General features: G+C 39.0%; 2 protein-coding genes across 3 annotated transcripts in view; one reads left to right on the top strand and one right to left on the bottom strand.

Moving 5' to 3' along the window:
* The window catches only part of FASTKD1 (FAST kinase domains 1), a 108,068-nt gene that overhangs the window by 51,543 nt on the left and 43,141 nt on the right, over window positions 1-13,384 (bottom strand). The gene's annotated exons all lie outside the window — the stretch shown is intronic.
* On the top strand, window positions 699-13,245 carry ZSWIM2 (zinc finger SWIM-type containing 2). Of its 2 annotated transcripts, none has more exons than XM_083630798.1 (9): window positions 699-1,126; window positions 3,199-3,275; window positions 4,590-4,630; window positions 5,005-5,218; window positions 5,910-6,161; window positions 8,222-8,306; window positions 9,199-9,308; window positions 9,714-9,861; window positions 11,616-13,245. In XM_083630798.1, the coding sequence occupies exons 1-9, from the start codon at window positions 1,049-1,051 to the stop codon at window positions 12,105-12,107; spliced, it is 1,497 nt and encodes a 498-aa protein (XP_083486924.1). In that variant the 5' UTR covers window positions 699-1,048; the 3' UTR covers window positions 12,108-13,245. The 2 variants fall into 2 exon arrangements, with proteins under 2 accessions (XP_083486924.1, XP_083486923.1); XM_083630797.1 differs by having other exon boundaries at window positions 699-1,192.

Below are 13,384 nucleotides of genomic sequence, written 5' to 3'. Positions count from 1 at the left end.
AAGTGGAAACTCACCCCAAGTCCCTTTAATTAGCGCATGATGATGTTATTAGGAAAAAACACCTTCACAGTCTTAGAACATATTTGATACCAGGACACACTGATACAAAACTGGTAAATATAATTAAATAGCAAGACCACGTATCTGAAATATGAAACTACGTGAGGGATTTTAGTTTGATTGGGGGTGCTCCGTTTTTAGCTTCGTCAGGCGTACAAATACTAATACAGTTTTAGCAAACTTTCCTAAAGAATCCTTTGATTTCCACTTTAGCCCCCTTGGTTTTATTTGCTGCGTTTATATTTCTGAAGTACTGAATCTCCTTAAACACGAGGATAAGAATGCAATACATGCACTGAACTAAAGGAGCAACTAGGCTGTTTTTGTTTGCACTGCCTGGGCTTCTGGACAGCAGCATGATGGAAATCTGTAATGTGCTTTCGTAAAGGAAAACCACACATATCCGAAATCTTCTATGTTTTATATGTCTCTCTCTCTGTGTGTGTATTGTATATATTTGTGTATTATATTTTATATATATACACACACATACACACGTTATATATGTATTATATAAAATATAGGGAGAAGGGAGTGAGTGAAGATCTACATTGGGAACAAGGGAGGAATAAAACGGTACCATTGGGGTCTGCTACCCCTTCGGATTCCACCGCCTCGGGCACTCGCCTCACCTTGCCTTGTGGGTGGGCCGGCCCTGGCGCTGCAGCATCCCTTGGGAGGACAGGGCAGGGCCCCCAAAGCTTTCCTTCCCATCCTCCGTGGGAACCATCCGCGTGCCTCCTTGCTCCCAAATGAGGACTCCTTTTCCTCTCTCGGTTCGCGGAAGCAACGCGGCCAAAGAAGTCGAAGGGAGGAGGCGGAGGAACACCTGGTTTCCTATCACCACACACCGCGCCGCCAGCAGACGCGTTGACGGCGCAGGCGCGAGGCGCGCGCTGCTCCTTCCCGTCTCCATGGGAACCAGCCTGAGGCGGCCGGCAGTTGACGGTTTCTTTTTAAAGAGAGGCGGTTGGGCTCGACGCCTCTCATGTCGCGGAGGCGTCTCTCGGTCCCCCCGGGGCTTAGCCGGCGGCAGGACCAGGCGCTGAGCGGCACCATGCGTCTGGTGAGGGAGCTGGGGCCCACCGCTTTCGTCCTGCAGGAGGAAGAGCAGCGGGCGGCGGAGCACCGGGTAGGGCGGCTGAGAGGCTGAGGAAGAGGGAAGCCGTTTCTCCCCCATCTAAGGACTCGGGAGTAGCGAGGGAAATGGGAGAGCAGAAGCCTCTCTTGTGAAGATCTCTGGCTAGACCAGGTCGCCTGTGCCACTCCCCCGCCCCCTTCTCCATCCCATAATCTCTCCCACCCACAGCATCTATGTAAAGCACATTTTTACTGCTTATAACAGTCCCGACTTATTTTTCCCCGCCCCCCCCCTGGAATCATGGGAATTCTGAAGGGGGTGCTCTATTAGGTTGTTGTTTTTATCTTTATTATGTATTTTGTGATTGTATATCTTCATTTTATTCTGTGAACCGCCCTGAGACCCCCAGGGTATAGAGCGGTATATAAATTAAATAAACAAGCTGTTTGCCCCTCATGCAGCTATAATGCCAAATAACATATCTCATACCTTCCAACATTTCTCCAGTGAAAATAAGGGGTGCCCTGTTATTCCATAGTAATAATTTTATTATTTATACCCCTCCCATCTTACTGAGTTGTCCCAGCCACTCTGGGCGGCTTCCAACATAGACAAAAACATGACATTAAAAAAAAATTCCCTATACAGGGCTGCCTTTGGATTTCTTCTAAAGGTTGTAGAGTTACTTATTTCCTTGGCTCGCGGGTCACGTAACTCCGTAACCTCCATTATTTTTCTGATGAAAATAGCGACGTCCTAAGGAAAAGCGGGACATTCTAGGATGAAATCAGAAACCAGTACGGCTTCTGTAAATCTGGGACTGTCCCTGGAAAATGGGGGCACTTGGAGGGGCTGATAGCTCAGCTCAGCTGGTTAGAGCATGGTTCTGATAATGCTAAGGTTGCAATTTTGGTCTCCATATGAGCCAAATGCATATTCCTGTATTACAGGGACTTGGATTAGACAATCCTCAGTTTCCCTTCCAACTCTGCAATTCTATGATTCTATGAAACTGTTACCATCTACAGCACCCAGGGTTCTGAACATAACTCTTAAAAGATCATGTTATTATCCTGTCTCAAGGCTATTTCTGCTCGGCAAGCCCATTTTCCACTTCAAGAGCTAGACACACTGTTCAGGCACAATATCAGTCTCTCCATACCCACAGTAGGACAAAGGCACAAATCTTGTATTGTGAACTCTAGTCTTGAATCAGATTTCTCAAGTGCAGACATATGAGTGACTTAAAGAGCTCATAAAATAAAAATAGCATTTGCATTTTCCCAATTAATCATATTCTGGTTTCCTAGCACTTGAGTAAGCTCAAGCCCCCCTTTTTGAAGCTTTTCAAGAATTAGATAAAAGCTTAGCTACAAAGCACCAAATAAATCCCATAATTACAGAATTACAAGATGTAATGCTAGCAAGAAATGAGACGTGATTTCACAGCTACCTCTTCAGTGCTGACAGAGCAAAGACCAGCATAAACTTGCCCCAATCTAAAAATGGAAATCTGCACGTGAGAAACCACATACAGAAAACATTTCTGGATATGCTTCACTTGTATAAAAGCAGTAAAACCTATGTGTCCAGGATCAAAAATGTTTTAAGTTATGCTTTTTAAAGCACCCCCCAATATAATTTTAGCATTCATTCCAATGCTTTAATTGCTGAAAGAATCCATTTCCAATTTTCTTACTCCTGTTTCAGCAGGTGATTGGTGCCGACAACACAAACTACATATCCTGAGGGTTCACATTCAGAGAGCCATCAACACAACTAACAAAAAAAATTTCTTTCCAGTAGCACCTTAAAGACCAACTAAGTTAGTTCTTGGTATGAGCTTTCGTGTGCGGCTACCTATCTGTAACATCAACACAACTAGTTAGTTTGTAAACTAAGGGCTGTTTTGAAAGATGTGTAAATAAAGTACAGGAAGAATAGCAAGATTTTACTAAATACTCAGCTATAGCATCACCCCCACCTTTGCCTTTATCTTCATTGTATCATTTTTGTATTACAATTTATAAATGTGTTCTTTGTTGCTTTGCTGTAAGGTTTTTCTGGGGAATCCTCACTCGTGCAGCTGCTCAATATTTGTGAAAGAAAAGGATCTTTGTAAACATATCTGCTGGTAAATTGATTTGTAAAACGAAGTTACTGTATACAAATGATGTTATGATAGATTTGTTTTACACAATTGCACAAGGACAATTATTTGGTTTTTAAAAATCAGGTAGCTATTCTGACAGAACGAGACTGGGTGAAAGCAGAAAGGCCTCAAAAAAGGAGGGAAAGAGGGTTATGAGATGTAGCAAGGACCAAAATGTTAATGAAGAGGAAGTAATACAGAGGGATGAGAAGTTGGAGAGGGAAAGGGAGTGTGAAAAATCATAGGTCTACTATTCCAAGTTCACCTAAATAGATTTATTGCATTGAAATCAGAGAATTAATGTTGAGTAAAAGACCTGTTGTGTAAGTCTTCAAAATGTTCAGAAATTTAGCCAAGACATGCTTATGGGAACCCAAAAAAGACCAGTGCTGCAGTGACTATAAGATACAATGCTGCAGTGACTATAAGTCAAGAGTTTGAATTTTTTCTCTATCATAAACTCATGAAAACCTTAGGCAAGACACTCACATTCAGCCTCACCTCCACCATCCCTGCATCTGCAATAAAGGGATAATACTCCATTGTCTTATAATATTTTTTGAAGTATTAAATGATATATAAAAGATCTTCTGTATTTCTGTGAGGATTATAAGACAATGTGAAGTACTTTAAATATGTGAAAGCTCTATACCAGGAATGGGGAAGCTTTGGCCCTCCAGATTCCAGCTCCTATCAGTCCCAGCCAGTATGGTCAATGGTCAGGGATGATGGGAGTGAGTAGAACAGTATCTGGATAGCCAAAAGTTCCATGTCCTTGCCTATGTTGATGTAATTATTTAGTAAACATATTAATATTTGAGAATTATTAATTAAGAGGTAGAAAAAGAAGAGTAAATGATAGCAAACCACAATTGTACAGAGGCCTGGTTTGCACATCATGGTAAGCCAAATTATGGCTTACTGGGGACTGCGAACCATGAGCCCAGGTTCAGATGACACACTCATGCGTTGTAGGAGTAAAGAACTCCCTGGGGCCCTGGGTGTTCAAGGACCCACAAAATTTTCCATGAAGCGACCAGGCACCCACAAATTTAAGTGTCAGAGCCATGCACGCTGCATAGCACCCACGGCCCTGGGCACCCATGGTTGTGGAGCCAAGCTGGCATTCCTACCTTACTGCGATGTGTAAACCAGGCTACTGTCATAGTCAAATTTGGTAAAGATGGGCCGCATCTTAAGGATTATACACTTTTAAATTAAAATTTGATTAGGCAGCTTTTGTTACAGTGTCAAGTTACTGAATAGCTGTGTCCTTTTTTGCTTTTTTATTTTTAGGTTATTGTTGAAAAAATTCAAACTTCCCAGAGACCATGAATGTAAGTACTAACTAACCTCATATTTTTATTCCCCTGTTGTAGATCAGTACATAAAGTGCTAATATTTCATTTTTCATTACATTAGTTCACTTTTTGGTGGTCAGTTTATGGCAGAAATCACAGCATGAAGCCTGATCTTCTGATTGACTCACCATATGCATCACAAGCAATATTTCCAAAATAACTTCATTCCTTCATTCAACCCCATACCAATTTTTTCATGTTCTTAGTGTGTGGGAATCTGACTTTTAATGAGAGACCATTCATTTTATATAAAAGAGTGAGTTACTACATCGTTGACTACTTCTGATTCACTTGGAAAACAACCAGAATTATATTTTATCAGACATTTTCATTGTTGAACTTTTCTACAGATGCTCTACAGTTGGGTCTTGTGGAAAGAGAAATTAACCAAGTGCTTCAGGGTCTACAAGTTGCTCCCCAACCAAAGGTATCTGCTAATTCCACCAAGGAGCTGCAAACAGCTGATGATGGGTACATTAAACAAAAACAAATTGATGATGAGGATGTGTGCCCTATTTGCCAGGACAAGCTGCTGAAGAGAATGCTTCCTGTCACTTACTGCAGGTGAGTCACCCCTGCTATTTAAGAAGGCTAAATAATTATGTCACAGTATCTCCAAAAATGTTTTGCTTGGACTACATTATCTGAAGGCTATAGTCTAGAATAATTGTGTTGTTAGTATTTGTTTGGTAGTGTTTTCTTTAATACTTTAGAGTCACATATTGAGCTTTTTATTATTTTAATTATTATTATTATTATTATTATTATTATTATTATTATTATTGTATTTATGTTGGTTTTCATGTAATGCTAATGTATAGTTTAGCATTAGGTGCAAAAGCTAGAAAGAGCCCAAGCAAAGCTTTGGGGTCACGTCATCTCCTTTCCTCTCATCTTCTGTTATGTGACTTTGAGAAAAAATTCACTAGCATTTAGCTTTGCTTTCAAGAATCTTGGCTTATTGCTTCATATACAGTAGAGTTTGTGGTTTTAAAGAAGCTCTGTTTAGTTATTTCTTCCCTTCCATGTAAGATAAACTGGGTTTAAAATAAACCACTTTAAAGCTTTTATGATGATCATAGATAAGTTAGAACATGTTACACAATTTTGTCAGAGACAGCAGGGTAACATTTCCTTGTTAATATGCTTATGAATCTAGACTACTGTATATTTGTAACAGCTTTCATAGTTTCATAGAACTTTTTGTATGTGACTTTTCTTGAGAAGGATACATAATATAGTTAATTTTCTATAGGTTTGGTTGTGGCAACAATATACACATAGTATGTATGAAGATCTGGGCTGATCATCAGATCGAGTTAGAAAAAGATTCTTTGGTGAAGTGTCCCCTGTGTAGGGAAGATTTTGCACCGTTGAAACTTATATTGGAAGAATTCAGAAACAGCAAAAGACTCATCACTGTAGCAGAGAAGCAGCATCTTGACAGACATCTTGGAATCCCGTGCAATAATTGCAGGGTATGTCCCATTGAAGGCAATTGTTACAAGTAAGCATTTTCTAGTACAGTATTCTAGTACAGTCCTACATCCTTATTTGTGAGCTTGTGGTACTTGTAACTTTTCCTCAATCAGAAATGAAAGAAAATTTATACAAACAGGCACACCCTTTGAGATTAATATTTTGTAGGGATATAGCTGTTATTTTTATGATTACTAACCCTTTGATTTTCTGCTAAATTATGTCAGTAGGTGTTTCTGCTCTACTAAATTTATTTGTTATTTACTGAATTTATATACTACCATTTTTGCCAAGGCATCCAAGGCAGTTTACAAAGTTAAAATACTAAAATAAGTGCATTATATAAAATCTAAAAAGATAGAGGCCACTCAGGCCAGCGGGGAGCTGATTGTAAAGCTCCCTGGCTTAGGCTCCCTTGATTTTTCCTTCCTTCAGATCACATAGAATATATTTTGTTAGTAGTCTAAACACACTAAGGTATATATTCCATTGAACAAAGCAGACACATTCATACATACTGCTAAGTCATGGTTTGTTTATCCTAATTGTCGCTTGTTTGAATATTTGAGCCCACCTTGGTTGGGGGTGGGGCAACAAACCATGATTTGAAACCATGTTTTGCTTTTGAATCTTGGCTTGTTTTAAGCATGGTATATTGTTACATGTGAACTCAGGATCCTGGCTTATTCTTGTTTGTAATGGTGCCCTACCCACTAAGAAGTGTGAAGCAAAAGCGACTGTAAAAAAGGCCCACGCACTAGGCTAAGCAACTTCTGGCACCTTTCCAGAATAACCCTCTCCTCATTCTGCTGAGCAACAGATTCCTTTCCCTGTCCTAGCATCTAGCTATCAATTTCAAGCAAGTAAACCTAGCTTTGCAGAAGATGTAAATTTAAAGAATGCATTGCTACTTTACTAACAGCTATGCAGGACTCTGTGAAAAAAAAACAACTTAAATTTTAGCTGGCTACCATGATTTTCTACCTACTTAAAGTAGCAAAACAATAATGTCCTTTTCTACTTGACAGTTCAAAATTTTCCATGGCAAAATAAGCCATGGTTTCTTTGCTTGTGTGTAAGACTGATCATGGCTTATTCAACAAACCATGGTTAAAACAAGCCATAGTTTAGTGTTATGTGCATACATGGCAAGTAAGACTTATTTTCCAGTAAACATGCATAGGATAGTGCTGTTAACAGAGGAAAAACCCTGTTTGTATCATAGTTCATAGTTACTTGTATGTATCTTGGGTTATATTTCAATGCAATAAAACCTTACTCACATTGGTAACTATTCTTACATGAGAGATTTCTGTTTGATTGCAGCTGCTTTCCCTCCAGTCTCTTATATAGTGGAAACTGACTTGAATACATAATTAAAAACATTTATATACAAGTATTCAAATAAAAAAAGGTAATAGCCATATTCAAGAAAGGTTTTCTCCAATAAATCAATAGTAGCAAACATCGCATTTAAAAAATATTATGAAGAAAAGAAGACTGTTGTCCCCCTAGTGTCCATTGAGGAGAATGATACCCTGATTTGCTGCGTATGTAAATAAAGACAAGCTTCACTTTCTTCCAAATGTTTCTGTTGCTAAGGTGGCCTAATGTGCTACCTTAGACAGCGCTATATTTTGAAATAGGAGTCTTTTTAGAGGTTTTAATTCTGACATTTCCAGGCATTGTGGTACAGTATAGGCCAGTATTTCTTCACCTGACCTGCTCAACTCTTTAGGGATAGGCAGTTTTTATCAAATGAAGCCTGACATACGTGCTTTGAAAGGTTAGTTTTGAACACTAAAATAAAAAGCAAGGGTTCTTTGGTTTTCAAAAAGACATGTGTTCTCACATTTTATAGATGATTCAGAACCATCAAAATACTTCCAGCTAGCTTAAATTATTTTACTTTTTCACCTACAAAAGTAAATGTAATACGGGCTTGTATGTAGCATACAGCTTGGGTGTTAGTAGAGTGTTCCATACAAAAGCACTGATAAATTCAACATCAATCAGTTTTATTTTAAGATATGCTTATTTGTGAAATAAGGAAGCTGCTGACAATTTTGTTTGCCTCCTTGCTTCAAGGTGCACTGAGTGTAGTGAATATCACCTATGCCATGGATGTTTTAGAAGATTTTGTCATCCTTCACATAGCTTTGCTTTTCGTGAGGTACAGTACAACCCCTTTCAAAATTATCTTAATTCAGGAATTGAATCGGCAAACATTTTACAGGGAACTGGTAACTGTTTGTATATAAATCATCTCTGTGGAACAAAAATGAGCATTTATGAAGGTCTTTTGACCCAAGAAATTTTGACCCAAGGATCAAAATAAAGAGTAAGGATGTAATCCTAAAACATTTACTAAGGTTAAGGGAATAAGGATATGTTTAAAGTACTGCTAACTCTGCACCCGCTGTGCTCCCACTACTAATTTTTGAAGCCACATTCACATTATGCTCGCTACAGTCCATACTGAGCACGTAGTTTCTTGACAAATACTGCTGTTTGAAGCTGGTTCAATAAAAAAGGTTCAGTCTGATTAGAAAACTGGATGTAGAATAAGCAGTAATCCGAACATACCCTAACAAAGGACCTTGCTGCATTTCAAGCCGCTAATGTGTCCATATACTTCACCTCATTGAGCATAGCAGGATTTACTTGCATGCATATGGAATTGTGCAAGTGTGATTTAACTCTCAATTGCTTTTCTATCCTATCCAATATTGCTGGGGGAATCTAACCCTTCAGCTATTGTTGGACTACAGCTCCCATCATCTCTGATCATTGACCATGCTGAGTGTGAGTTACAGTCCAACAACATCTGGAGGGCCACAGGTTCACCAAGCCTACTGTATTTTTCCTTTGAATAAAGTCTTTGACTATGTGCTGCTGTGATGCACAATCTAGTTTCAATGAATTTCTTGTCGGATATCTGTTGGAAAAAACTGCTTCCATAGTCCTTAAGACTGAAGATGTATGTGTGCCATTTTTCTGCTGTCAGTGACTTTGAAGTAATGAATTACTGCTTAGCTTTCATTAGCTCTTTACCCATTCTCTAGAAAAGGAATCAGAGATGGAGGTCAGTTGAACCAGTAACACAACTATCAACTTCAGAAAATCTGCAGAGTTTTAATCCAGAGAACTCTAAAAAGGAAAAACACAGGGATAAGTAAGATGCAACTCATTTTAATCATTTTAAATTAAAATAAATGAAACTTAAGCAGCTGGCAAGGACCATGGCCAATCTAAGCTGTTACTGCTGAGAAGGTGTCTGTCTGTTGGGAGAGGGCTCAGCCAGTACTGGCAGGATGTGGCGACAGTGGCGGTAGTTACTCTACAGGCAAAAGGCTGTGCCCTCCTGCAGTAAAGAACATGAGCTGCCAAAGTGGAAAAGCTTGGACAGCTTTTTAGGGCCCTGGCTAGACTGGAAAGTGGTGATCCTGGCGAGTTTTGGCTTTATGCAGTTTTGTGTATGTGCACTCTTCAAGTTACAATATTGATTTTGTTTTGCTTAATTTCTAAGACTTAGTGCAATTAAAGATAAATGCTTGGGTGTGTTTTTTTTTTGGTACAGCTGCATACCAGAGGGTATAATAAACTCATTACCTACTGTGCTGGTTGGAAAATGCAGCAGTTTACTTGATCCAGGCTTGCAATGTAGACTCTGCTTGAAGATCTTTCACCTTGGCCAAATGACCAGATTCTTGCCATGTAATCACAAGGTAAATAAAAGATACAACTGCCCAGCTCCCCCCCCCAAAAAAAACCTCTTATTGTCATATGCCACCCAATGTTACTTCAGATACAATGCTTTTAAGCAGAGACCATTCACACATTCAGGCATTCACACACACCTACCTGTAATGTAGGAGGTTGAATTAGATGACCCTCAGGGTCCCTTCCAACTCTACAATTCTAGGTGTGAGTCAAGAAGTGTTTACTAAGGTTGTGAAACAAGCTAAAGACTTGGTGGATACTTCATGTTTGAGTGCCAAATTCAGCCCTTCTGTCCAGTCCTTGACACATTCCTTAGCCAATGTTCCTCACTATTCCTGCGTTCCACCTCCCTTCCACCTCCTGTCCTTGAACTGTGATAATGTCTCCTGCTTGTTGGAATGGAGTACGTGTGTATGTGCAGATACGTCTGACGTTTGCATGGCTGGAATATAGCCTGCTGCACAAAGGGAAGAATCATTTCACTTGCTCCACCCACTTTTTCTGCTGGCCCTGCCCACATTGGCATGCAGTTCCTGGAAAGTTGCTTATGAGGGGCTGTGGCTCTCAGGCTAAAAAGGTTTTCTCAAATAGAACTAAAGACCAGCAGCTGTCATACCATAGCCATTTCTCCTGTATTTAGGAACCAAGCTTTCCCCACTGGTATATAATTTACTAATTGGAGTGTTAGAGCAGGCTACATTATTGTTCTACTATTTGTTGTGTTTTTTAAGATTAGAAACATGATGCAGTAATTGAAACTTGTTTCAGCACATAATATGGTTCTAGTTCTCTCATGCACAACTCAGCACTACAGCACATGCATGACATGCAAATATGTTTATGGGTTCTTCACTGGCATCTCCACTTAAAGGATCTCAGGTATTGAGGCTGGGATAGATCAGTGGCCGAGGCTTTGGTGACCTGCTTCCAGAGTATGCAATGCTGAGTAAATGAATCAGTCTTCAGACTCAGTATAAGTCAGCTTGAGATGTCCAATTTTTAAACTAGTGTAGCTTATTGTCCAGTTTTTAACCAAATCTTTTATTTGTATTATATTTTATACCAATTTATATGACCCGCTTCAATAAACAGTTGCACTGGGCAGCATTCAACTAAACAGTTCTGCTAGTGCAATGACCTCCCTGCACAGTGTAACTTCCCTACTCTGTCCTCTACCTGTACACCTTCTGAATTTGCTCTAGTGGATCGGAGAAACCACCATAGCAGATTTTGCAGGGTACATGGGGGTATATGGGGATAGGAGAGGGTGGGGAAGCTATATTATGCAGCTGAAAGTCATTGTGCTAGCGTGACTTAGTTCGAAATCATCCATTGCTATGTTTGTAATAAATATGCTCTATAGATTTCTTGAAAGAATGGAAAATAGAGTAACTGGAGAGCACTAGCCAATCGAAGAGATGATAGCAATGGATTTCAGAGAGCATTGGTTCAGTCATGGAATTTGTCTCAGTTAAGAGCACCATGGCTATTTTATTGATTTACAACAGTTTATACCATTTGAGCAAATGCATTTCCCACAGTATATTAGTGTGCTTGGCCTGATGCTCCCAAGATAAGTAGGTTTGGATCAGTATTATTGTAATGAAACCTTTTAAGTTGCTTCCGATTTTCTCTAAAATGGAAGGAGAATCTGACCTCTTTGCAAATAATTTGTTGATGCTAAATACCCTTTTGTCAATGAAGAGTATTTTGGTGGATAATTACTGATATATAATATATTATGTGTTTGTTTTTTTAGTTCCATAGGAAATGCATTGACAATTGGTTGCACAAAGAAAATGCCTGCCCTATTGACGGACACATTGTGTATAATCCATTAACCTGGGAGAATGTACGAAGCAAAGGCGAAGTAACCCCAATTATGTCTCAAGCAAAGAATAAGTTTACAAAGCAGGATGAGCAGGAGCTTTTTATACCAGGGACAGGATTGCTTGTCAAGCAAATGAAACCTGGCCACGTTCTTGAGAAGTCTCAAAGTCATATTCAAGTGCGTTGTAAGAAGAAAAATAATTCAGAATGTGAAGAGAGTCTAACACGGAATGGCGTCAACTATACTTGTACAAGAAGCTCTGCTTCTAGCCAGCACAGTACTCAGACAATCAGAAATTTGAAGTTTTCTAGATATGCTAAGGGTTTGTCTCTTATTCCAAAGCCTCATGCTGATGTGTTTACACAGGAGGCAATTGGCACTGCCTTGAGAGGTTTATCTGTAACTCGAAATGCCTTTTAAATTTCCATTCTGTGCACATTTACTTGGGAGTAAGCCCCATTGAACTGAGTAGGACTTACTTCTGAGTAAATGTTTATAGGATCAGGATGCAAGTTTAATATATTTCAAAAGAACTATTTGAATTTATTATATTCTTTTTCGCTCCTATCTCATTTTAGGAGGAATCTGTGCAAAATAGCCAACTTGGCTTAACTCAGTACTTAATCTTACAGCAAATTATGTCTGGCAACATTATGCCTGCACAAGTCATATACATCCATATTGTTTCCGTTAAACATGATGAGAAAAAAATCTGTTAATGTATAAAGCAGTAAGACATAAATTTGCCATTTAAATTTTCACATTAATACAAAATATTTTCATTTGATCCTGCATATCAAAAATTAGAGAGGAAGTCATGTGCACAAATGACTGCTGTGCATGTTTTCCCTCCTGATTTAGCAGCTGGAACTGCAGATATGTGCCATTTTAAAAAGTTTTGAAACATCATATAGGGACTGCTCATGTGGGCAAAACAGAGGGTTGAGGTTTTTCCCTCCCTCAGGTTTTTACTTTTAAAAAGTTTACATATGTGCTGTGTTGAATTGGCGCCACTAATTCTACAGCACTTCGTTTTACGTAAGTACTCAGAAACATGTATAGTGGATGAATGAACTCAGAACTACACCATGTAGAACCAGGAAGTTTCAAGCAAAGGTTCAGAGCATATCATAAGGAGCCTGAAATTGCAAGAGAATGGGTATTAATGAAGAATTCCTTAATTTTGATCCCCTTGCCTTGGTTTGTTAGGTGAGATTGTTTTGCAAAATTTGTGAGTAGCTGCTGGATAACATTCCTAGGAATGGAAGCCAAGCTTAGCATATCTGCTGCTTTGTTAATTTATATCTGTTTTTATTAATACAGCGCATTTATTGGGCAATGCTTATTTCAAGTAAGTATACACAGAATCTAATGAGCATCCTTAAAATCAGTTGATAAAAAACATGAATCTTCTTTGTTCATAGAAGTGGGAAAATGAATTAAAATATTATCTTCCACAATGAAAGAACACCCAGCTTAATTTTGTAACATCAAGGAAAAAAATATTAACTAACTTGTCTCAATGCATCTTTTGGTTTTCATTATATATATATTATATGTATATATATAATACACACACACACACACACACACACACACACACACACACCATAAGGTTCCAGTTCTGTGTACAGCTACTTCAGAGCAAGCGCCACTGACTTCTGTATAAGTGTGTTACTCACTTCTGCATAAGCATG

The sequence above is a fragment of the Podarcis filfolensis genome (assembly GCF_964270895.1).
Source record: "Podarcis filfolensis genome assembly, chromosome: 1".
Classification (NCBI taxonomy): Eukaryota; Metazoa; Chordata; class Lepidosauria; order Squamata; family Lacertidae; genus Podarcis; species Podarcis filfolensis.
The sequence above is the reverse complement of the archived record's forward strand: the minus strand, read 5'-3'. Positions and strand labels throughout refer to the sequence as shown.